This window comes from Carlito syrichta, unplaced genomic scaffold, assembly GCF_000164805.1.
Source record: "Carlito syrichta isolate Samal-C Ts95f unplaced genomic scaffold, Tarsius_syrichta-2.0.1 Scaffold91562, whole genome shotgun sequence".
Classification (NCBI taxonomy): domain Eukaryota; kingdom Metazoa; phylum Chordata; class Mammalia; order Primates; family Tarsiidae; genus Carlito; species Carlito syrichta.
Genome location: NW_007035658.1, coordinates 59296 through 83473, shown reverse-complemented (window position 1 = coordinate 83473; position 24178 = coordinate 59296). Strand labels below are relative to the sequence as shown.

At 43.5% G+C, this 24178-nt stretch overlaps 1 protein-coding gene across 1 annotated transcript in view; it reads left to right on the top strand.

Annotated features, from left to right (window-relative positions):
* The window catches only part of STARD9 (StAR related lipid transfer domain containing 9), a 142846-nt gene that overhangs the window by 88735 nt on the left and 29933 nt on the right, over positions 1–24178 (top strand). The window contains exons 10-22 of the mRNA XM_008059483.1: positions 2818–2885; positions 3953–4050; positions 4457–4666; positions 4849–4946; positions 6712–6789; positions 7218–7289; positions 9914–10093; positions 15412–15463; positions 15782–15919; positions 17233–17315; positions 17453–17556; positions 22951–23141; positions 23496–23946. Coding sequence (XP_008057674.1) covers positions 2818–2885; positions 3953–4050; positions 4457–4666; positions 4849–4946; positions 6712–6789; positions 7218–7289; positions 9914–10093; positions 15412–15463; positions 15782–15919; positions 17233–17315; positions 17453–17556; positions 22951–23141; positions 23496–23946 — 1823 coding nt within the window. The remainder of the gene's footprint in view (positions 1–2817; positions 2886–3952; positions 4051–4456; positions 4667–4848; positions 4947–6711; positions 6790–7217; positions 7290–9913; positions 10094–15411; positions 15464–15781; positions 15920–17232; positions 17316–17452; positions 17557–22950; positions 23142–23495; positions 23947–24178) is intronic.

The window sequence follows — 24178 nt, the reverse complement described above, 5'->3', positions numbered from 1 at the left end:
TTTTGATTTATTGTAGAGATGAGGTCTTGCCAAGTTGCCCAGGTGGGTCTTGAACCTGCGAACTCAGGCAGTCCACTCACCTCAGCCTCCCAAAGCGCGGTATTACAGGCTGAGCCACCTAGCCGGCTGAGATGTAATTCTTGAGAAAGCAGGTGTCTAGCAGGATGCAGCCTTAGAATGCAACCTTGAGAAAGCAGGTGTAGGCAGTAAAAGCAGTTAGTGACAGGTAAGGGTAGAGTGGCCCGCTTCACAGGTCACTGCAACCCTACATCCCATTTGTGAGGTTCACACAGTGAGTTATTTTAACAATGGCCCCTCTTCCCCCATGTTAGCCCTATCACTGGGGATTTAACAGGAAATTTGGGGAGGTGATACAACTATAGGGGACTTGATAAGATCCTCATGTCAAATGTTGACCAGAAGCTGTCTACATACGCAGCCCAAACCGCTTAAGTGGGCTGGGCATGGTGGTTTCACACCTGTAATCCCAGCACTTTGGTAGGATCACTTCTAGGCCAGTGGGCAAGATAGCAAGACCTGTCTCTATTTAAACAAAAACAAACAAACAAAAATGCCTGATCTGGGTGTGGAACCCAGGTGTCCAAGGCTAGCCTGGGAAACATAATAACACAATGAAACTCAGTCCCAGTCTCCTCCCTCCCTCCCTCCCTCCCTCCCTCTCTCTCTCTCTCTCTTTCCATCTTCAAAGTACTCTCCATTTGTTGCAGTACACCTATTGGGATGCTTTCTCCACTACTCAAAACAGTTTTTGAACTTGTCAATTTTTTTTTTTTTTTTGAGTTGGAGTCTCTGGAGTGCAGTCTGCTCCCGGTCACCACAGCCTCGACCTGCTGGGCTCCGGCGATCCTTCTGCCTCAGCCTTCCAAGTAGCTGGAACTACAGGCGTGTGCTACCACGCCTGGCTCATTTTTTATTTTATTGTAAAGATGAGGTCTCACCAAGTTGCCCAGGAGGGTCTCGAACCCGTGGGCTCAGGCAATCCACTCACCTCAGCCTCCCAAAGGCGCGGGATTACAGGCTGAGCCACCGAGCCCGGTTTGAACTTGTCAGTTTTGATCCCTTCTGCCATTTTTTGTTTCACCTCTTCCACTTTGGCAAAACATTTCCCTTTGAGGAATTTTTTCATCGGGGTTAACTAAAAAAGTCACTTGGGGTGAGATCGGGTGAGTAGGGAGGGTGGGGCACAGGGGTCATGCTGTTTTTGGTCAAAAACTGCTGAACACTCAGTGCTTTGTGGGCTGGTGCACTGTCATGGTAGAAGAACCAATCACCTGTTTGCCACAACTTGGGATGTTTCTTCTGCAAATCATGACACATTAACTTCCAGATAAAACCTTTGGTTGACTGTTTGGTCTGGAAGAACAAATTCCAAGTGTTCTACCAGGGGCCTGCCCTCTAAAAAAAAAAAGGCAAAGAGAGAGAGAGAGAATATATTCCGGTTTCTTTTGTGTCCCCCATATACCTATCATATGATCCAGCCATTCTACTCCTAGGTATTACCTAAGATTTAAAAAAAAAAAATGTCCACACATAAACTTGCACACACATATCCATAACAACTTTATTTGTGATTACCCCAAAGTGGAACAACCCAAACAAATGTCCTTCAAGAGGTGAATGGATAACTGTGATATATCCACACAATGAACTATTGCTGAGCAATAAAAATGAACGAACTGTTTGTTTATTCTTTTTGAGTCAGAGTCTCACTCTGTTGCCCAGGTTGGAATGCAGTGGCACGTTCATGGCCACCCCAGCATTGACCTGCTGGGCTCCAGTGATCCTTCCAAGTAGCTGGAACTCAGGTGCACGCTACCATGCCCGGCTAATTTTTGATTTATTGTAGAGACGAGGTCTTGCCAAGTTGCCCGAGCTGGTCTCGAACCCCGGGCTCAGGCAATCCACTTGCCTCGGCCTCCCAAAGTGCTGGGATTGCAAGCTGAGCCACCGAGCCCAGCCTTGAACTGTTGAGCCAAGCCTCAACATGGATTAATCTTAATTATGCACAGTGAAAAAATATGATTTCCTGTATATGAAATCTCCTGAAAAGGCAAATTTATAGACGTAGAAAATTGATGAGTGGTTCCTTGGAACTGGGGATGGGAACAGAGATTGACTGCAAACAAATGTGCATGCACCTGTAGTTCCAGCTTCTTGGGAGGCTTTGACGGGAAAATCACTTGAACCCAGGAGTTTGAGAGAAGCCTAGGCAACATTGTGTGACCCATCTCTTTAAAACAAACTAGATTTTGGTGATGGATGCATAACATTACAATTTTCTAAAACAAAACATTAACAAAACCGTCATTGAATTTGGGGGTGGGAGTAGTTTTGTTCTTAGGTACTAGATACTCCTGAATAAAACATTCAGGTAGAATATCTGTCCTAGCAAATTAACATGCTGTGATTGAGGCTAACAAGAGAGACAGACCTCATCTGGGGCCACCCACCTGCTGTGGCTCTTTGCTGAGTCAGCCTCTTTGGGAGGGAAGTTGTGTGGTAAATTGTATTAAAATTCCTGGTACCCGGGAAAATTGTGCTCAGAGAACTTCATGAGGTTTTGTCCTGCTTTACTCTGTCTATGTCCTGCTAGTATTTTTAATGAAGTGATGATCCAGGGCCTACTGATTTTATCTATCAGATATTGAAAGCTCATCTGGTTCAGAGCACACTCGAATTCAGATTTTGTAAGTGAATTGCATAAAAGTCCGCAATATCACCCTGGTTAGAGTATCTAAGAGGGCAAAAATACAAATAGTCCCAAATGATAGACTTTAAATGTGTTTTATCTCCTAGGCAATCCTGCAGAACAACCTCCCTTCTGAAATTGCTAGCAAGATCAACCTTGTGGACCTAGCAGGCAGGTAATTAGAATGTCAAAGCCAAGGGGAATTACTTCCTTGACAATGATCTTGTTCTTGCCCATTTTACAAAGGATAAGCTTGTTCTAATCTTTTTCACATTCCAATCATCCTGAGAAAATTACAAAGAAAACAAACTCTTTGAATGCTAAGTTAAGAAATTATTATTTTCCAGGGCTGAAAAGTTCTTCTGCATCAGAGGTTCTTAATCTTGATGCCCGTTGAAATCACAGGGACCTTTTACAACTCCTAATGCCTGCAACTCAAATAAGTCAGATTATTAGTGAGGTTGGAGAAAGTGCAGGCATCAATGTATTTTAAATTTGCTCACGTGATTCCAACATAGAAGCAAGATTGATACTGCTCTAAGTGAAGGTAACTGAGCTAGCGTACCTTTTTTCTTACATTTAGTATTGATTTTATGCAGCTCTGTACTTGACTAAAAAAAGTTTTACTCGGTGGCACATACCTGTAGTCGCAGCTACTCCAGAAGCTGAGGAGAAGAATGGCTTGAGCCCAGGAGTTAACGGTTGTAGTGAGCTATTATGGTGCTAGTGCACTTCAGCCTGGTAATCAGAGTGAGATGTTGTCTCTTAAAAAAAAGAAAAACTAAGCGCTGTCTTAAAGAAACTGTATCAGCCAATTGGAAGTGTGACTTTTTAATATTTCTTAAAGAAATTTAAGACTCTTGGCAGTTAATGATGCAGATACCATAAAGCCATGAATATATGAATGTAAAACAATAAAGATAGAGGGAAAGTTAATATACCAAAAAACTTTGCTATTATGTAAATGCTCATTATTGTAAATGAGCATTACATTTAGCTTAAAGTGCTCTGACAGCCAAAGTAAGAACAATGTAATGTATTGTTTGATTTTTATTGCCTGAGAAGCCAAAGATCAGTTCATTACAAGATGATAACATTTTTTTTCTGGACCTAAATTCTGAAAGCAGTTTATTTTGTGGGTTTTTAAAAATCTGATGTACACATGCTGGATCTGTCTTTCAACAGCATTATATGGATAGTGTCTTGTTTGCTTGTGTTATGTTTCCATTGATTGTGTTTTAGTGAAAGAGCAGATCCCAGTTACTGTAAGGACCGGATTACTGAAGGAGCCAATATCAACAAGTCTCTTGTGACTCTGGGAATTGTCATCTCCACCTTAGGTATTTTGCTGATAGATTGGATGATTGGAGTGGGAGGGAGACTTTGAAAGATAGCACATATGTTTTCATTTTGTCAAAATGGGGTAGACAGAGAAAGACATAGCTTTCTGATAAGGTTATCTTCTGGTTTGGGGCACGAAAAATTGATATTTGTCTGTGGCTTTAGAGGGCAACATGACCATCTTAGTACTATCGTTTCAAAAAGAGGGGAAACTGAAAAATTGTGTGGCTCAACCACTCCATGTTATGAGTCCAAAGTCTAATACAGGACTCAAACTTAAAATATCCTATCAAATGCAGAAAGGGGTAAGGAAGTATGATACTTAAATCTGTGCTTCAACTGTTGTTTTGTTTTAATGCATTTGCTCCCTAATCTTTCTTCCATTTCTACATTTTGTCTTTTAAGCCCAGAACTCCCAAGTATTCAGCAGCTGCCAGAGCCTCAACAGCTTAGCCAGCAATGGTAGTGACAGTGGGATTCTTAGCTCTCCTTCTGGGACCAGTAGTGGATTAGGACCCTCCCGGAGGCAGTCTTACATCCCATACCGAGACTCTGTGTTGACCTGGCTGCTGAAGGACAGCCTTGGAGGCAACTCCAAAACCATCATGGTTGCCAGTGAGTGGATGCTAGAGTGAATTCTGTTTTGGAACTGGTACTCTGTTTCAGAGAAAGGGCCATGACTAGGTTTCTCATTTCATTGAGAGTCTCATAACTGTGGGTATTAGTAGCAAGGTGGATGATTAAGGATTGAAATGGAAGGGCTTGGCATGTTTTAAAACTTTTTCCTTTTATCTCAGCCGTGTCTCCTGCACACACTAGCTACAATGAGACCATGAGCACTCTGAGATATGCATCCAGTGCCAAAAATATTATCAACAAGCCACGGGTAAATGAGGTAAGACCTTCATCAGTGGTCCTGGTCTGGTATAGTTTACACAGAGTTCTCTTTTTTTTCCTCATTGATTTCTTTCTCTTTGTACTCACCCACAAATTGCCAGACTTTTTCTCTAAATGATGAGGGAGTGGAATTCTTTCTTTCAGTATCATCTCCTTCTCTCATGTCTCTACTGCCTCCATTTGGTAACAATTTTTTCCTCTTACACCCAGTGTGAAGAGCAGTAAGCTTTTATGAATAATTTATTTTGTTTTATTTTTTATTTAAAAAAATTTTTTTTTTTGAGTTGGAGTCTCACTCTCTCGCCCAGACTGTAGTGCAGTGGCTGCTCCCGGCCACCACAGCCTTGACTTGCTGGGCTCCGGTGATCCTGCCTCAGCCTTCCGAGTAGCTGGAATTATAGGTGCGCGCTACCACGCCCGGCTAATTTTTTGATTTTATTGTAGAGATGAGGTCTCGCCTGCCCAGGCGGGTCTCGAACCCGCAGGCTCAGGCAATCCACTCACCTCAGCCTCCCAAAGGCGCGGGATTACAGGTTGAGCCACCGAGCCTGGCTCGAATAATTTAAATATTTCTCTAAATTCATTCCTCTTAATGTTCCTTGGTATACCATTGCCACTCCAAAAAAGGTCACTTAAAAGTTTGTGTTTGAACTGGGCTCGGTGGCTCAGCCTGTAATCCCATGCCTTTGGGAGTGGATTGCCTGAACCTGTGGGTTTGAGATCTGCCTAGGCAACTTGGAGAGACCTCATCTCTACAATAAATAAAAAAGTTAGCCAGGTGTGGTAGCACACGCCTGTAGTTACAGCTACTTGGAAGGCTGAGGCGGAAGAATCGCTGGAGCCCAGCAGGTCGAGGTTGCAGTAGCCGGGAGCGGCCACTGCACTCCAGTCTGGGTGACAGACTGAGACTCCACCTCAAAAAAAAAAGTTTGTGTTTGCTGCAAAACCCGCGGGCTCAGGCAATCCACTCACCTCAGCCTCCCAAAGGCGCGGAATTACAGGCTGAGCCACCAAGCCCGGCTTATTTTTAATTTATATTAATTTATGCCTGTGTTTTTTAAAAAATGTAGGTTACCTATGTTTTTTTTTTTCTGTGCAAATTGCAATGACTTCTTTGTTCACATTAAAAGGAGAGTATAGGAATTTACTGGAGTTTTTTATTCTTTAATTTTTTTCTTTTGTTTTTCTACTCAGCCCACACAGAACTATTCATTAGTTTTTGAAATCTAGATAATAATGAGAATTTTCCAAATGTTCCTTATCTCCTTCACAATTTCAGTAAAAAGTTCCAGATCAGGGGTCATAGCTGGTAGCCAGACATATATGTATGTATACATGTATATAGCCCATATGTGGTGAACTATTTCAAAGGGCAATGCAATTAGGCAGGTATTAAGTTTAGTTACAATACAGGAAGATTAACATCTTCTACCTATGCATGCCTTGGCATTTGTGTTACCTGTTTGACGTGGTTTAGGGCCATGATTCTCAAACTTTTAACTGGAAGTTTTGTTAAAACACAGATGGGCCCCAGCCCTCAAGAGTTTCTGATTTTGTAGTTCTGGGGTGTCAACATTTGTGTTTCTAACAAGTTTTTAGGTGAAGTTGACATTTGTGGGTCTTGGGACTATACTTTGAGAATGACTGCTCTAGAGGTTGCTCTGAAGGAGCTATCTGCTTCTTCCAAGCTAATTGCATATAGCATTTCATTGCTGGGTGTGCCCTGGTATCAGTCAATTGTGACTGAGTTCTCTGTATTTCAGGATGCAAACATAAAGCTGATTAGAGAACTCAGAGAAGAAATTGAAAGACTGAAAGCCATGCTGCTGAGCTTTGAACTGGTATGCAGCCAATCAGAACTTTTCCATACTTCCGTGAAGTTCTTCTGAGCCTCTCTTCTTCTGCGTAGAGTCTTGGTTCTGCTGCATTCTATGTTCTCAGTTGACACTCATGGAGCAGAGGCAGGAGCAAAGACAAGAGGGAGATTTCTCTTTTTTGCTATATCATCTCTTGTCCAAAGGGCATTTGCTGGAATGGCCCTTGCTCTGTGTGGGCAGATATGGGGAATGGGGCTCTCCTGAAAAAATTTTTTTGAATTCTTCTTTGTACCAATATAAGCGCAAATACTTAGGCTCTTGATTTATTTCTGATTTTAATGATAAAGTCTTTCCTTTATGTGCACCTCATCTTCCTTCATAAATGTAAGGGTAGTATCCACCTGAAGTTAAACCAGCAAAATATCACAGGATATCTCTCTTTGTTTGTACAGAGAAGCTTCACTTCATTGAATGATGAAAAGGATAAAAATCTGAAGGAGCTGGTTCTCCAAAATGAATTGAAGGTATGTTGGGTAGACTTAGCTGTGTCTTATCTCACCCTGGGAGCTCCCTCCATTATTCCTTGGCCAGGGCTGCTCCCTTGGCAGGGCAGAGACGATCTGCTTAAAGACAATTTTATCTCCTTTGAGACTTGAGTAAGGGATATGTTTGTCTTAGGGACTGGTAAATGGCTTTCTGGCTTTCTGTTTTGTTCTCTCAGGGGTTCATAACTCCTTTGGTTAGTGAGAGTAGCGTAGAGGAAATAAAAAACTATTTTCTGGTAAGTCAGTCAATCAACATGTATTCATGAGGACCAAGTAGGTTCTCAGCATGATGCTGCAAAAGATACAAAGAAGTCCCTGCCCTCAAGTGGTTTGAAGTCTAGTTGGAAACACATATAGAGAATGGTGTGTTCCCTCAACTGTGTGATTTAAGGAGGGAAGAAATTATCATGGCTTGGAATTTTCGAAGCAGACGTCAGAAGTTTAGAACCTGGAAGGTAGAAAACTGACCTTGAATTAGCCCTTAAAGTTTTGATAGGGTTGTTAGATAGGGAGGAGAAATAAAGAATTTTGGATAAGGGAGAAGTAACATAAGCAAAGTCTTGGAACTGGAAGGAGGAAGTAGTATGAGAGGCTAGATAGAAGCACACATTGCAAAGAAGACTGATATTCATGGTAGAGTAGTAGAAGTAAGGTAAGGGCCAGTTTAGAAGGTTTACACTTGTTGTAAATGGGATTAACAGCTTCTTGAGTCAGATCCCTGAACATAATAGAGAAATATCTTGAGGAAATTAATATGACAGTTGTATGTAGGATTAATTGAAAGGAGGGATGATTGGAAGCTGGGAGACCAACCAGTAAAGAGACTGCTGTTATTAACCCAAAGGTGAAGACAAGACATTTTGGAAGAGTAGAATGAATGGGAATTCCCAGAAACATTTATTTATTTATTTGTTATTTATTTCTCTCTTTATTTATTTATTTATTTGAGTCAGGATCTCACTCTGTTGCCCAGGTTGGATTGCAGTGGCACTATCATGGCTCACCACAGCCTCAATCTCCTGGGCTCAGGCTGTCCTCCCTCCTCAGCCTCCCAAGTAAATGAGACTGTAGGTGCATGCCACCACCATGCCTGACTAATTTTTTTGATTTTTTTTATAGAGGCAAGGTCTGGCTATGTTCGAACTTCTGGGCTCAAGCAATCCTCCCGCCTCTACTTTACACAGTGCTGGAATTATAGGCGAGAGCCATGACTCACAGGCCCCAGAGATATTTAAAAGGAAGAAATGGTGGCATTTTTTTCTGTGTGTGTGTGACAGGTTACTTTTAGATCCCACAACCAGGTGTCCTAATTCTCAGTATTCTGTTGCATCATCCTTATATGTTATTAAAGTATCCTGACCATGACAACATTTTGTTACCCTAACTAAACTTCATGACCACATCACACATCCAGAAGTTTCTAAAAAATTATTTGTTTATCCATGTTATTCTGATTTTTGGTTCAGAAAATATCATCCCTCTATAATACGAGATTAAGTAGAAGAGCCAAAATCATTCCTAGCTCATTAGCATTTCTTCAGTATACAGGCCAGCTGACCTGGACTTGAATCTGTCCCTTGTTGGACATATGTTCTTAGGCAGTGTAGGAGTGGGTAATAAAAGCTGGCCAGAGGGATCCTGAACTCTAAGCCAGGGTATCCTGCCGCTTACCCGTGCTGGTGGTCTCAATCCAACCCAGTCCTTTACAGGTAACCTGTAGTTTCACTGGTTTTCAAATTTCATCTCAATGTGTATAACACTAAAGTAATGTTTCTGTGGTACATAAAATACTTGTACATGACCCTGGCATAATTTTTTTCCTCAAGTATTCCCTTTATGAGGAAAGTGCTTACCTGAATTTAATTTTTTCTGAGCTTCCTCAGTTCTTTCATTCCCAGAATAAGCTTCCTGCTTAGGCATCAATTTCCACCAAAAGAAGAACAAGGACCCTGCCTTCAACACTATTCATGTCCCTAAGGGGCATGAGAGCTCAATCAGAGAGAGCTCTTAGCTTCAAGCCGCCTAGCTTAGATATATTTACTTTTAAAACTTTGTTCCTGCTACATAGAAAGCACTCATATTTTGTTGTTATTTTTGTTGTTATTTTATTATCACATGGCCTTCCAGAAGAGTTCCATATGGTCTTAACTCTACCTGGGGAGTTTCGTCTCAGTGCTTTATGGGTCTTTGAGCTATATGCAAGCTCGTTATAACTCAAGTACTGCACCTTGGAAAAGAAGTGTTAGGTCATAGAAGGCTTCCCAAATATGGATCATATAGAAGTGGAATGGATGGCTAATATCCCAATGAATTTTTAAAAAGTAATAACATTTATGTTTTTTCTAATTATAAAAATGATACATGCTCATTGTAGAAAACTTTAAAAATAACATTTATTGAACAAACTTCTGTTTATAAAAGTAATACTTGCTTATTAAAGAAAACTTGGAAAACACAGTGCTGTAGTTGGAAGAAGGGACCTCTGTGGGGCTTTGTGAGGAGTATAAGAAAGAAATTCCCTGGGGGTATAGGTCAGGATGACCTTTAACCTTAATTCTGTTCCCCATGCTGATTGTCTAAGATCACCTCCTATACCTCTGCAGATAGACCAGCTGACTAAAGACTGGACCCAGAAATGGAATGATTGGCAGGCCGTCATGGAGCATTACAGTGTGGACATCAACAGGAGGAGGGCAGGGGTGGTCATTGATTCCAGCCTTCCACACCTGATGACCTTGGAGGACGATGTGCTCAGCACAGGAGTTGTACTCTACCACCTCAAGGTGAGGAGGATGATATAGGAGTTGTGCTCTACCACCTCAAGGTGAGGAGGATGATGTAGGAGTTGTACTCTACCACCTCAAGGTGAGGAGGATGATGTACTCCTTTTCCTTCTAAGCCACTGGCCCCAGAGGTCAGTGAGGGAAAATCCAGGGGCAGCAACCATGTTTCTATGAACTGAGACAGATGCTACAGAGCTGCCTTAAGGTTTGCTTTCAGGAAACTGGTCTAGCTGACAACTTATGACCTGTTTTGCTTTTGTATGTATAAAGTACAAAACTGGAAATCAGAATCATTCATATTCAACTGCTGATACTATTGTCTTTATGTAACTGACTTTTGTTCTCTGTGCCTTAATTTCCTCATTTTACTTATTTATTTAATTTTTACCTCCCATTACGTAGAAAAATACTTTCTTCATTTTATAGTAAGAATGGGATTTGTCACCTAGTTGCTTCAACTATTCTTAATAGACATGAACAGACAAGCTCATGCTTGTAATCCCAGCACTTAGGGAGGCCATTGCGGGAGGATCTCTTGAGTCCAGGAGTTTGAGACCAGCATGGGCAACATAGTGTGACCTCGTCTCCACAAAAAATAAAAAAATTAGCCAGGCATGGTGGTGTGCCTTTATAGTCGCAGCCACTCAGGAGGCAGAGATAGGAGAATTGCTTGAGTCCAGGAGGTCGAGACTGCAGTGAGCTGAGAATGTGCCACTGTATTTCAGTTTGGGTGACAGAGCGAGATGCTGTCTCAAAAAAAAAAGCAAAAGCAGAAAGGCTAGGTGTGGATATGGATAAATGGAGGAAGGAAAAGGAAGATTGGTCTTGAAAGCTGAAAGTTTGAGGAGTGTGGTGTCCATGAAAATGAGTGCTTAGATCTGTAGCTGGAAGCATAATTGACTGATGCTCCAGTGGCTGTCCTTCTGCAGCTACCTCTGCATGTGCTAAGGCCACATATAGCCCCAAGCTTCTCCCAGTCATGACCATGCACAATAGAGGCTCCTATTGTAGGCTCATTCCTATGGGATGCAAGATCTTTCCAGTGGGCCGTGTTGACTTGAGAACTCTCATTGGCTTGACCAGACCTTTTTTGTAACTGTGTTGCAATTTAAGGCTTCCTAGCTGTTCCGCTTCCTTCCCTCTGTGTGTCCATAGGTGTGACTTGAAGGACCTCCCACATTCTCTGGCTTCCTTCTTCAGTAAATCTTCTGTATATCTCGGTGCCTGCTTCTCAGTAGACCCAAACTAACATAAAGAATGTAGTCAAAATTTGTGTATTATTAAGGTAACGCCAGTTACTATAAAAGTAACTTCTCAACTCAACAGTGGATTTAATTATTTCTCTTTTTTCTTTCATTCCTGTCTTCTCTCTCCCCCCTCTTTTCTTTCCCCTCCCTCTCCCCCCCTCCTTCATCCCCCTTCTTTTTCTTTCTTTTGTCATTGCAGCCTCAACCTCCTGGGCTCAGGGAATCCTTTTGTGTCAGCCTCCCGAGTATCTGGGACGACAAGTGTGTGCCATTGCACATGGCTAAATTTTAAAAAAATTTTTGTGCAGGTGAGGTTGCACTGCATTGCTCAGGCTGGTCTTGAATTCCTGGACTCAAGCAATCCTCTTGCCTAGGCCTTCCTAAATGCTGGGCTTATAGGCATGAGCTACTGCACCAGGCCTTCATTTCTTTTTCTTTTTCTTTTTTTTTTGAACTGGAGTCCCACTCCATCTCCCAGGCTGGAGGGCAGTGGCACACTCATGGCCACCTCAGCGTCGACCTGCTGGGCTTTGGTGATCCTTCTGCCTCAGCCTTCCATATAGCCAGAACTCCAGGCACATACTACCTCGCCCGACTAAATTTTATTTTTATTTTTTGTAGAGACAAGGTCTTGCCAAGTAGCCTGGGCTAGTCTTGAACCCGTAGGCTCAGGCAATCCACTTACCTCAACCTCCCAAAGTGTTGGGATTACAGGCTGAGCCACCGAGCCCCCTGGCCTTCATTTCTAGGAGAAGCAGGTTTGAGAGTTCAGTGACCCATGGTAGATAGTCTCATATCCTGTTCTCATCAAATAGGTCCTACTATAGGAAGACAGTTCCTATGTCTGACAGAACATACTTAATGAGGTCAAAATCCCTGTGCTCACTGAAAATCCAAATTCTGTTCTCATATTTTCCCCAGCTGACATTTGAAAAGAACAGAAGAACAGTTTATGGGAATATGTAATTCTGCTGTTATCCCTGGGGAAATTAGGCTCCTGATGCTGCAGACCATATGGAAGTGAGGTGTTAGTAAAGCTCATCTGTGTTCTTAGGATTAGCCCTTAGGGAAGTTGTGAGAGAATGAACCTTGCAGAAGTAACTTTTTTCTGGGCATAAACTATTTCAGTGAAAATGCCTCAGACAGAGGTGGCTGTGAACTTTTACCCTAGCAACAGATCTAAATACCAAATGACTGTATAAATCCTTCCATTAGTCAGAACCACAGGGAGAGGTTGGGGATCAGGAAGCTATTAGATTGATTAAAATGGTCAGGGTTTGAGTGTAACTGATCTGATATATTGATTGGATGTGGAGTGAGCAGATGGAACTGGAAATCAAGTAGTAGAGCTTAGGGTAGCAGAGTGATGACTTCATCTGAATATAGGATTACTGATTTTCATTATTTAGTCAGTGCATAGTGAGGATTTTCTCTCTCCTTTGTTTACTTGCAGTGGACTTGGGTGAAGAAATTTTAGTCTATTTCTAATCCTGGCATTTCTGCATGTACCCAATTTTTCCTTTTCTTTTTGTTTGCTTAGATATTGGTTTAGGTAATAGTATCATATTAGTGATTCAAGATTCTCTGTCTTTTTATTTACTTTGCTAACTTGGTAACAGACCTAGAATTAGTCCCAAGTATTTGCTGGAAGCTATTTTCTCTGAGGTCACCTTGGGACATTCTTTGGGTAGGAGGAAGCAGAAGGATAGGTAGAGCACAAGTTATGGATATCCTGGACTTCATCCTCGTAATTGCCTTTGTGCCACTAACTCTCCCTGCATAAAGAGTCAAAGGAGGCAGCAAACACATGTTCCAATTCAGGCCTTGTTATCTATTAATAAGATTCCATCATCATTCCCAAGTCGCCTTGGGGTAGTTTTTTTTTTGTTTTTGTTTTTTTTGAGTTGGAGTCTTACTCTGTTGCCCAGACTGGAGTGCAGTGGCACGCTCCCGGCCACCACAGCCTCCACCTGCTGGGCTCCGGCAATCCTTCTGCCTCAGCCTTCTGCCTCAGCCTTCCAAGTAGCTGTAACTACAGGCACTTGCTACCATGCCCGGCTAATTTTTTGATTTATTGTAGAGATGAGGTCTCGCCAAGTTGCCCAGGCAGGTCACGAACCCGCAGGCTCAGGCAGTCCACTCACCTCAGCCTTCCAAAGCGTGGGATTACAGGCTGAGCCACCAAGCCCGGCTTAGGGTAGTTTTTGTTCTGCAAATCTAGAAGTTATGATGTACTGTGGCCTTTATCCTTTTGGGAGGAATGTGCCTCATTATCGGGACTGCCCCTGAACACATGTGAAGGGTTTTGACCTTTTCTCCTTGAACTTCCCTCTGATTCTGTTTGACAGTGTTTGAGAAGGCTAGCATCCTTGACTCGTGGTCCTCAGTGGCTGGGCAAGAAAGGTTGGGCTCTGGCTGTTTGTGTGTATGTAGGGAGGAGAGACAGAGGGGAACACAGTAAGACCAGAGCCTCATTCATTACGCCCGGGATTCCTCCTCCTTATGTGTTATTTTGGGGTAGCTGCAGGACCTCCCTGCTCTGGCTGTTGACAGTGAAGCCTAGTAGGGAACTTCTGGTTACCATGAAAACCTTAGTTACTGGGAAGGTAGTATGGTAAGGCTGGAAAAGTATATCTGTATTCTTTTTTTTTTTTTTTTTTAAGCAGGATTTATTGAGAGGACAGAAAAGCTCCCACAGTGGGAGGGGTTGCCTGAGATATCTGTATTCTAATCATAGCACTCCTATTTGGTCTGTGGATTTCTTGGGAGATTTATCACCAATAAGCTTCAGATTCCTCATCTATAAAAAGAAGATGTTAGACCAGGTATGGTTGCTCATGCCTGTAATTCCAGAGCTTTGGGAGGCCGAGGTGGGAGGATTGCATGAGGCCAGGAGTTTGAGACCAGCCTGGGCAAGATTTAAAAAAACAAGAATGAGGACCAGGCTCTGTGGCTCAGCCTGTAGTCTCAGCACTTTGGGAGGCTGAGGCAAGCGAATTGCCTGAGCCCGCGGGTCGAGACCTACGGGGGCAACTTGGTGAGACCTCATCTCTACAATAAATCAAAAATTAGCCGGGCGTGGTAGTGTGCGCTTGTAGTTCCGGCTACTTGGAAGACTGAGGCTGAAGGATCACCGGAACCGAGCAGGTTGAGGCTGTGGGGGCCGGGAGTGTGCCACTGTACTCTGGCTTGGGTGACAGAGTGAGACTCCAGCTCAAAAAAAAAAAAAAAAAGAAAGAAAGAAAAAGGATGATAATACCTACATTGAGGATTGTTAAAGGATTAAATAATATGATGCCTACAAAGCACAAAGCCTTATAACTGGGATGTACTGAATGATCATTCAATAAATGATAAAGATTTATGTAAAATTTAACATCTCTATTGCTGTGTTGCTGCCTTCTCCAAACAGGGCTATATGGTCTTAAGGAGATTTGCCATAATCCAAGGGCCAAGAAGCCTTGTCTTCTGCTAACCCAGTGATTCATTATACTAACTCCAGTCTCCCCTTCCTCTCTGTACTCTCTTCCAGTATTTTTTTATTCTAGAGGTGCTTTTCTCCATTTGCGCTTTACCCTTCTTAGAATCTGGTGTCTGTTAAGCTTCATCTGCGGACCAAGAAGGTAAAAATTCTGTGTTTCCATAAATCTTCACGAAACACTTATCTCTTTGAGACTTACAGGACCAAACTTTGGACCACACTAACCTTAGCTCCTTGGGAGAAAGCTATACTTTTGTCTGTACTTCCTCAGACTGGAGAATTTCTGAGCAATAGCTGTGGGTATTTTCTAACTTGGATGCTACAGAACAGAAAGGAGTTTGTGAACACTTGTTGTGCATTGCAAATAGCTGGTGCTTCTTTGTTATATTTTTTACCTCTACCATCTCGGGTGCTTTCTGTAGAATGAGTGACCGGAGGATGAGAACAGCCTGGACCAAAGTTGAGAAGTGTACAGACAAGGCTGGGCTGGGAATAGGAAGACAGTGATAGCACTAAAATGTAGACTCTCCTTTGGGGGCAGGGCTATGTCCCTTTTTATTCTCATTAAAATTAATGTTTTTTTCCTTTAGGAGGGGACAACAAAAATAGGAAGGATTGACTCAGAACAGGAACAGGACATTGGTAAGTGACAGAGCATATAGGGCAAGTATTTGTATCTGAAAGTTTTCTTCAGAGGAATCTGATGATACTCTGAAAGCAAGGAAATCTTTAAAGTATTAAGGGTCTGCTTCTCTTTCTGCTGCTAGGTCTTGATCTAGAACATAATAGGAGGAGACCAACACAGTGGGAGGATTTCAGGGGTGGTTTCTGGTGGTGGCCCCTCCTCTCTTGTTATGGTTTGGGATCTTCCAAATGTTGGATTTTGATCTTATAGAAAGAATGGATGGGATGTTTCCATAGATTGTCCTCCCACCCGCGTAACCACCACCTTTTCTGTAGTCCTGCAGGGTCAGTGGATTGAGAGAGATCACTGCACTATCACCAGTGCTTGTGGAGTAGTTGTTCTCTGGCCTGCCCAGGGGGCCCGCTGCACAGTCAATGGGCGTGAGGTCACTGCCTCCTGCCGTCTGACCCAAGGTAGGACTGTCTACAGCCCTGTTTATAACAGGATGAGTGATGGACCAGCTCCAGTTTCATGGGCCCAGAAAGCTCAATGAAGCAGGCTTTAAAGATGAATCACCCAGCCTCTGCACCCTAAAATCTGAAGATTTTCTAATATGATCCTATTCCCATAAATAAACTTTAATTCCAGAGCCCCTGAGTGAAGAATGACTCTCTGAAATATGTACCTGTGTTCATTAGCTCTGTGTCCTTGGAAAGTCTCTGAGCCTTACTTTTCTTATCTATAAAATAGGGATAAAATAGGATCACTGTGAGGATTGAATAAACTTTTTGCATGTAAGGTTTTCTTTCTTTCCTTTTTTAATTGTAGTCTCACTCTGTTACCCAGGCTGGAGTGCAGTGGCATGCTCATGGCCACCACAGCCTTGACCTGTTGGGCTTAGGTGATCCCTCCACCTCAGCCTTCCAAGTAGCTGGAACTACAGACACATGCCACCATACCTGGCTGATTTTTGTGATTTATTGTAGACACGAGGTCTCACCAAGTTGCCCAGGCTGGTCTTGAATCCCCGGGTTCAGGCAGTCCTCTTGCCTCGGGCTTCCAAAGTGCTGAGCCACCACACCCAACCTTTTTTTTTTTTTTTTTTTTGAGTTGGAGTCTTTTTTTTTTTTTTTTGTCTGTTGTCCAGGCTGGAGTGCAGTGACACGCTCATGGCCACTGCAGCCTCGACTGCTTGGCTCAGGCAATCCTTCTACCTCAGCTTTCCAAGTAGCAAGACCACAAGCACGCGCCACCATGCCTGGCTAATTTTTTGATTTATTGTAGAGATGAGGTCTCGCCAAGTTGCCCAGGCTGGTCTTAAATCCGTGGACTCAGGCAATCCTCTCACCCCTGCCTCCCAAAGTGCTGGGATTACAGGCTTGAGCCACTGTGCCTGGCCATAAGGTTTTCAGCAGTGTGCTTGGCACTTAGTAAATACTCATTGTCATTATTACTATCACTACCACTACTATTATTAATCTGTCCAAATTCTGTCTGTCCTGTGAGACTAAGCTTAGATTTCTCCTCTTTCATGAAGCTTTCCTGTCTACTCTACCTGGAGCTCATCTTGTTTTGCCTTGGAGTAGTAGAGTTCTTCCTGTCTATTAATTCATTACATATGTTGTGAGATACATAATTAGATAATCAACTCAGCTAAATTATCAATTATCAGCTAAAGTATCAATTATTGAGGGCAAGACTGTGTCTCCTAAAACAGTGCCCTGCATGTAATATGAACTAAAAAACATGATTGTTGACCAAGTTCTCATTTGTTTCTACACTGCAGGGGCTGTCATAACCCTGGGGAAAGCACAGACATTCCGATTCAACCACCCAGCAGAGGCTGCTGTCCTGCGGCGGCGAAGGCAGGTTAGCATAACTGGGTTTCCTTGGTTGTTGCTGGTCTCCCTATTTCTCCTTTTTAGGGGGGAAGCTTGAGCTTTGTCTGGTTCTGTTGGATGAGAGGTGATGATGGCAACCTCACTCTGCTTTCATCCTTGTTCTAGGTTGGAGAGGCTGTTGGTGGCAGTGGCTCTTTGGAGTGGCTGGACTTGGATGGAGATCTTACTGCCTACCAGCTGGGTCTCTACCCTTTGTTCTGGAAGAAAAGGTGAGAAATAGCCGTTTACTGATGTGGCACCTACTGAGTTTGCTGCTTAAGCCATTGCAACTTGAAGCAGGTGATTTGTGTAGCAGCCAAGGTCTGAACGAGGCTGGTCTTAATCAACTTGGGCAAGTAATTTGAAGAATCTAAACTAGCTTCTAAGTTTGCAGTTGTCAGGGAAGTGGTCTTGGCCTTCACTGATTTCCTCTTCGGCATTTCAATTTCTTTATCACTGAAAAAAGTATATTATTTGATGTTTGTGTGGCCACTTTCCTCTCTCAACAAGATTTAACTGTGATGTGTTTGGAGATCACTTTGATTCTGAACTTATCTTTCTGTATATCTCTTTAAATTCTACCTGCCTGTGTGTGAGCTCATGATGTATATAAGTTAACTTTCAGAATTTATGGCTTTCTCTGAAGTTTGTAAAGTTTGCACAACTGAGAATTCTTTTCTCATAGGCAAGTATTCAGAACTATGAATAACAGGGGCAGGAAATAATGTGAAAGTATCTTGGGGTTCTACCTTTCTCAAGCCCACTTTATCTGCCTTGTGACTATGAGGCATTCATTGTTGTATACGATTTATAATAACTACTTTTTTATTTCACATCTCGACCGTTTCTACATACAATCCCCTTCCCAGGTCTAGATGCTTTGCAGATTTGGTACTGAGAGTCCTTCTGTTTCCATAAGTCAAAGTGATTTCTGCCTAGTGATTTCCTGTAGAAAATTTCGGCAGGGAACTAGCTGCCTTTGACATCACGGGTATCAGGAGGCTTCCATGCACCCTGAGCACAGGGTTTTTTGTAGGGTTATAATGGCCTTTGGTTCCTCCCGGAGTATCTAGCTGCTTTTTCCTCAGGCCAGCAGCATTTGATGGCAGATGAAGGCAGTCTTGGGTCTGACCTTGGTAGTGAGGGATGCTGGATATAGGAGTAGAAATGTTCGGACTCAAGGATCATGAATAGCTGTTAGGTCCTCACAGAGAGCTCACAGAGAGGGATGAAGGATGCTACAACAGAGCTTGAATGGAAGATGATCCTAGTGTCAAGTAGCTGAGAGCTCTGGGGGATGAGGAATAAGTCAGAAGATGTGACACTGGGTAGAGAGTATCAAGGCCAAGGCAGACTCAGGACTGAGGCTGGAGCTTTTGCTTTGTCAGAGTAACTCTCCTTTTTGGTAGTGAAGTCATGAGATCAGAGCCTGCTTTAGGTAAGGTTTGTGTCAGGAAGACTCATTGAAGAGCTCTTTTTTCTCAGAATTCAGAGGTTTACAGAGAATAACACTGCAACTTAAAGAGCCAAGGATGTGGAAGAGATACATTGCAGTTAGACAAAACTGGCTTGCATCCTGCCTGTACTACATAAAATATGTGTGGCTTTAGGCAAGTCACTGAGCTTCTGAGACTGTTTCCTCACTTCTAAGGGAAGGATATTGCCATCTCTTTCCCAGGGATTCTCCTGATAAAGGTTGAAAGAGCGAGAGTATGTGTACAGTACTGACATAACCCCACAGTTCCCTCTGCTGGGAGACTGAGGAAAAGCTGCCACGGAAGGCTGCCTCCTTTTCTCTTTCCCATCCTCTCATCTCAACCCAGCTAATCCACCCACCCCAGTGTTTACTGTAGTCTCTTGGCTTTTATTTTATTTTATTTTTGGGGGGTTGGAGTCTCACTCTGTCACCCAGACTGGAGTGCAGTGGCATGCTCCTGGCCACCGCAGCCTCGACCTGCTGGGCTCCAGTGATCCTTCCGCCTCAGCTTTCCAATTAGCTGGAATTTCAGGCGTGCACTACCACACCCGGCTAATTTTTGATTTATTGTAGAGATGAGGTCTTGCCAAGTTGCCCAGGCGGGTCTCGAGTCCGTGGGTTCAGGCAATTTACTCACCTCAGCCTCCCAAAGCGTGGGATTACAGGCTGAGCCACCGAGCCCAGCTGTCTTTTGGCTTTTAAAAGTTTTCTGTGACTCTAGCCCCATGGGCACTGGCATGACCTTTCAGAAACATCAAGAATGTGCCCTTTCAGAGAGGACAGAGGGATTTCAGAATCAAGGCCTCTCCTACCCCTGCCTCCACTATTCTGTACCAGCTGTAGAAGCCTGTAGGCTGGGTTGATCCTGCCCAGCTACCATAGGCAGCATCTGTGTGCCAGCCCTTGGTGGAGGTGGTGTGGTGTGATACTCAAGCCTGTGATTGGGCAAAGGGATCAGGGAGAGGAACTCGTAAGAGCAAAGAAAAATGCACATTGTCAGCTGGGCTCCCAGTCTGGATTTGTTGCTGTGTGTCCATAAGAGTCTCTCCTTCTGCCCTTGGATTATGTTGCTCCAGAGCTTCCCCTTGTCCTAGGTTTTCTTTCCCTCATTTATTTCTGTGCAGCAGTATTCGGGAGGAGCTTGCAAAGCTGGAACTGACTCCAGAGCCTGGGAAATCTGCCTTCCTTTTCTCCTTGCGACAGTTATCTGGACCAGAGAGGAATTTGTCCTTGAGTACCATTGCCTGTATTCTTGGCATTTTCCCATTTGGAGTTTTAGGGGCTTAACCTTAAGTGCCTAGAGCCTGGGAGACACTGTTGCCGCTGCCACTGCTGCCGCCGCCGCTGCTACCACTGCCACTGCTGCTTTAGTAAGTAGATGCTGCGCATTCTGCTGCAGAGCCTGCCAGACCCAAAGGCGGCAGGGAAGGGCTGCAAGAGGAGGTGGGGGAGGGTGCAGTGAGGTCCTGACAAGCAGGTGGACCAGGCAGCAGCTGGGGGATAGTAGAGCCACTGAAGATGAAGGGCAGTCATCTGATAGAGACAGACAGAGGTTCCTTGGCTGGCAGGTAAACGAAGACTTGCCCTTTGCAGTCTACCCAGATGTGTAGCATAAGTGCTATTTTCTTTTTCACCGGCTTTCTGGGAACTCAACTAGATGTTCTTAGCAGAGGAGACATTCTTTCTGATTGTGTTGCATCTTAGGTAAATGTGCTGTGTTTGTGTTGATCACCTCAGACTGCCTCTCCTTGCAGGTCCTATTGCTGCTATGAAGAAAACTATATCATATTTACCATTTTCCTAGAGGAAAGGTTGAGGGAGCGCTCTTCTAGGGGGAAGCAAATGTAAATCTGAACTTTAGGGAGATAGCCAGAGAAGGAAACAGTAATCTCAGGGAAATCAGAATAAAGTTCCCCTTCCCTACCTCTTGCATCTGGTGATCTGTGGACCTTTGCTGGGTTTGTCTAGGACCTTTTGAAAGGCTCACGTTTGTAATTCAGCCATTTCTGTGGTGAGACAAAAGTTGGAGCAGTAACACCAGCATGATATATATGAATAGATATATAAAATGTTTCCTATGAGTTACTTTTCCTATTTGTTTAGCATTTATTGGCTTTCTATTCCAGTTGCTATCCCAAGTCTCTGTGTGGCAGAGGGTACCTTTTTTCTTTCTGTATGTTCCACTATGCGTATTTGGCCTTTTGTCCACTGCAGTCAGCACTAATCCTTCCCTGAGTACACTTGCTTAGGTATCTTGGACTCGTTGCAGATTGAATCACCTTATAGCCTGCTTCCCAGTGAAGAGACTGTGGGTGTGTCAGCTCCCACCCCCACCCCCATCATTCTCCACTCATCCATCTTTCGCTGTCTTCCCAAGGCTGCATTATGAAATCTTAACTTCTTCCAAGACAGGGGTAGTAAACCTTTTCTATAAAGGGCCAGATGGTCTGTGCTGCAACTACTCAACTTGTTTGTTTTTTGAACTGGAATCTCACTCTATCACCCAGGCTGGACTGCAGTGGCATGCTCACGGCCATGGCAGCCTCGACCTGCTGGGCTCAGGCTATCCTTCCGTCTCAGCCTTCCAAGTAGCTGGAACTACAGGCATGTGCCATCACACGCGGCTAATTTTTCTTGATTTATTGTAGAGATGAGGTCTTGCCAAGTTACCCAGGCTGATCTCGAACCTGTGGGCTCAGGCAATTCTCTCACCTCGGCCTCCCAAAGAACTACTCAACTTTACAAATGTGATGCACAAGCAGCTCTAGACTGTACATAAATGAATGGGTGTTGTTGTGTTCCAATAAAACTTTATATACAAAAACAAGCAACCAACCAAATTCGGCCCACGACTTTTAGTTTGTGGAGCTTTTCCTTGATACCCTCTGTGATTTCATTCTGGTCTACCAAGTGGTAAATCTCCTAAAAAGAGTGCATCCCTTACAGCACACTGTCATACCACTTGGGATATGGTTCTAGCATCGAACCAATAAGCGAACCTCTCTAAGCCCTTAAGTCATGATGTCCTGGGAGTGCAGTGAGTGCTGAGGGCTGGATGAAGCAAGCTTGATTCTGGCTTCTTTGTTAGCCTCTGGCAGAATCTGACTCTTCTAGTTGCCCTTTGCCAACTCTGGAGCACCTGTTACAGTTGGTTTCTTTAGAAACCTGAATGACAAGAATGAAGGTACCCTGCAGAAAAAGATTTGAGGTCCTTATGTGACCCCAGAGAAAGGTCAGCAAGTAGGTAGAAGCTGTCAGTTTTCAGAGGAAATCTCAGACTAATCCATGGTTATACAAGAACATGGTGACAGAGTAAGGCATGACTACAGTCTCGAATTCTTTATAAACTGTTTATTATACTATGGACAATTTCAAATACAACACAAGTTATCAACTCATGGCTAATCTTATTTCATGTACATCCAACACTCATTTCCCCCCATTCCTTCCCACTGGATCTGGACACATTCATGATGGATTTCACCAGTAAATGTTTCAGCATATATCTCTGAAAAGTGATATATGGTAGAGTCGAAAACTCTTGAATTCGAATCCAGGGCTCATTCACTAAGAACAGCCCTCAAGTGGATACCAGCTTTTCTTCTGCCACACATACAGGTATGTTGCACACTGAATCTCTCTCTCCCTTCTGAATCAGCTGCCTCTTGCAACCAGATCACAGAGGATTTGTGTTTCAGAGAAAGGAGGTATGGTACTAATCTCTGAGTATATAGGAGAGAGTTTTCATTCCTATCATGTTTCAGAGCTTCTGCTCTATTCGGTATTTCCAGCATATTTTTAGCAGATACCTTTTTTATTTTTTAAAGGACAAAATTTCTTGATTTAGCAATGTTTCTGTGTCCTTTTAAAAAAATTTCCTGGTGATTTTTCTTAAAATAAATTTGTGTTTTTGCTTAACTCACAACCCTAAGTATATGCCAGTTTAATGATCATTCTCCCTTCTTGTACTGTGACATCACGAATTGCTTATGACACCATGCCTGTTTGTCCCAGGTTGCCAGAAGTTCAAAGCCTTCTCTACCCTGTTGAATTCAGGGGCTCTCTCAGAAGGGCTTAAACAACCACCACTTTGTCCTGAGCTTGATTTGCATTTCCCCCTGGGTAATCCTGACTGCTTCTATAATAGGAGAGTACTTGAAGAGCAATGTGACAAGGACCATCAGCCACTGAGGGATAGAGAGACATCTCACAGGGCCCAGATTCAGCAGCAGCAGTGCTATGTAGAAGGTTTGAGGCAACAAATCCTAGCAGAAGAGATTAGAGCTGAGAAGGAACTGGAATTTGACCAGGCTTGCATCAGCCAGCAGATAAAAGAAAGTAGGTGCCTACCATTTAAGGTATCTGTTTTGCCTTCTAATTTCTTTATTTTCATGCTTGCCTAGCCTCTGTATTCTTTCCTTTGTTTTCTTTGTGATATGATGGAATCTTTGGTATTGGGTATTCCCTCCCTTCTTTTAGAGACCAGAGGTTCTAACAAGGGAGCTGGCAGCAAGAATAAAGAAGCTACCTTCTTATTGTCCCTCAGAATGATGGGCTTTCTACTCATTTCTTCTCACTTGCACATCTGTCCGTGCCTTACTGCCTGCCCTAGCATATGCCCACTGTTGTGTCTCTGGTCTTCTGAAGGCAGGGAGGGAGGTGCTGAACTACCCTGGATATTTTGGTTCCCAGACCAGCAGTGGCTGCTCAAAGAAGAGACCTGGTTGGCCAGCTTGCAGCAGCAAGAGAAAGAACTTGAGGCATCCGTGGCACCTGATGTTTGGCTTCAGCTAGGTCCTGAGACTCAGCCATCCCCACTTGTCCAAAGTCAGAAGAGAGTGGTGCAGCTGCAGCTCCTGCAGAGACATACTCTTCAGGCAGCAGAGCGAAATGTCCGGCAGAAAAAGGTCTCATTCCATCTAGAGAGAATCATCAAAAAGCAGAGGCTACTAGAGGCCCAGAAGAGACTGGAGCAACTGAGGACATTGTGCTGGTTCCAAGATGACAGCAGTCAGGAGCCGCCTTACCAAGTCCCCAACCCTGATGTCACAGTCCCATGGCCTCGACATAGAAGCAGATCAGCAAGTTGCAGTTCTTTGAGCCTCCGAAGGCTCTGCAGCCAACAACTGCCTCAGCTACGCAGGTACAGCCAGTGGTTGTCACCCAGAAGTACTTGGTTAAAGTTTGCCACCTTGTTGCCAGGGCAGTATTCTTTACTCCTCAGAGCTCTCAATCTGTGAAATGGAAAAGATATGTATACTCTTCTCTTCCTCATCATTTCCCCCCTTCTATCTGTTCTTCTTTCTCTATATATCTTTTCAGATTCAGGCTTCTCTCTTCTCCCTCAATTTCAGAGTAGCAATTCTTGCTTTTTT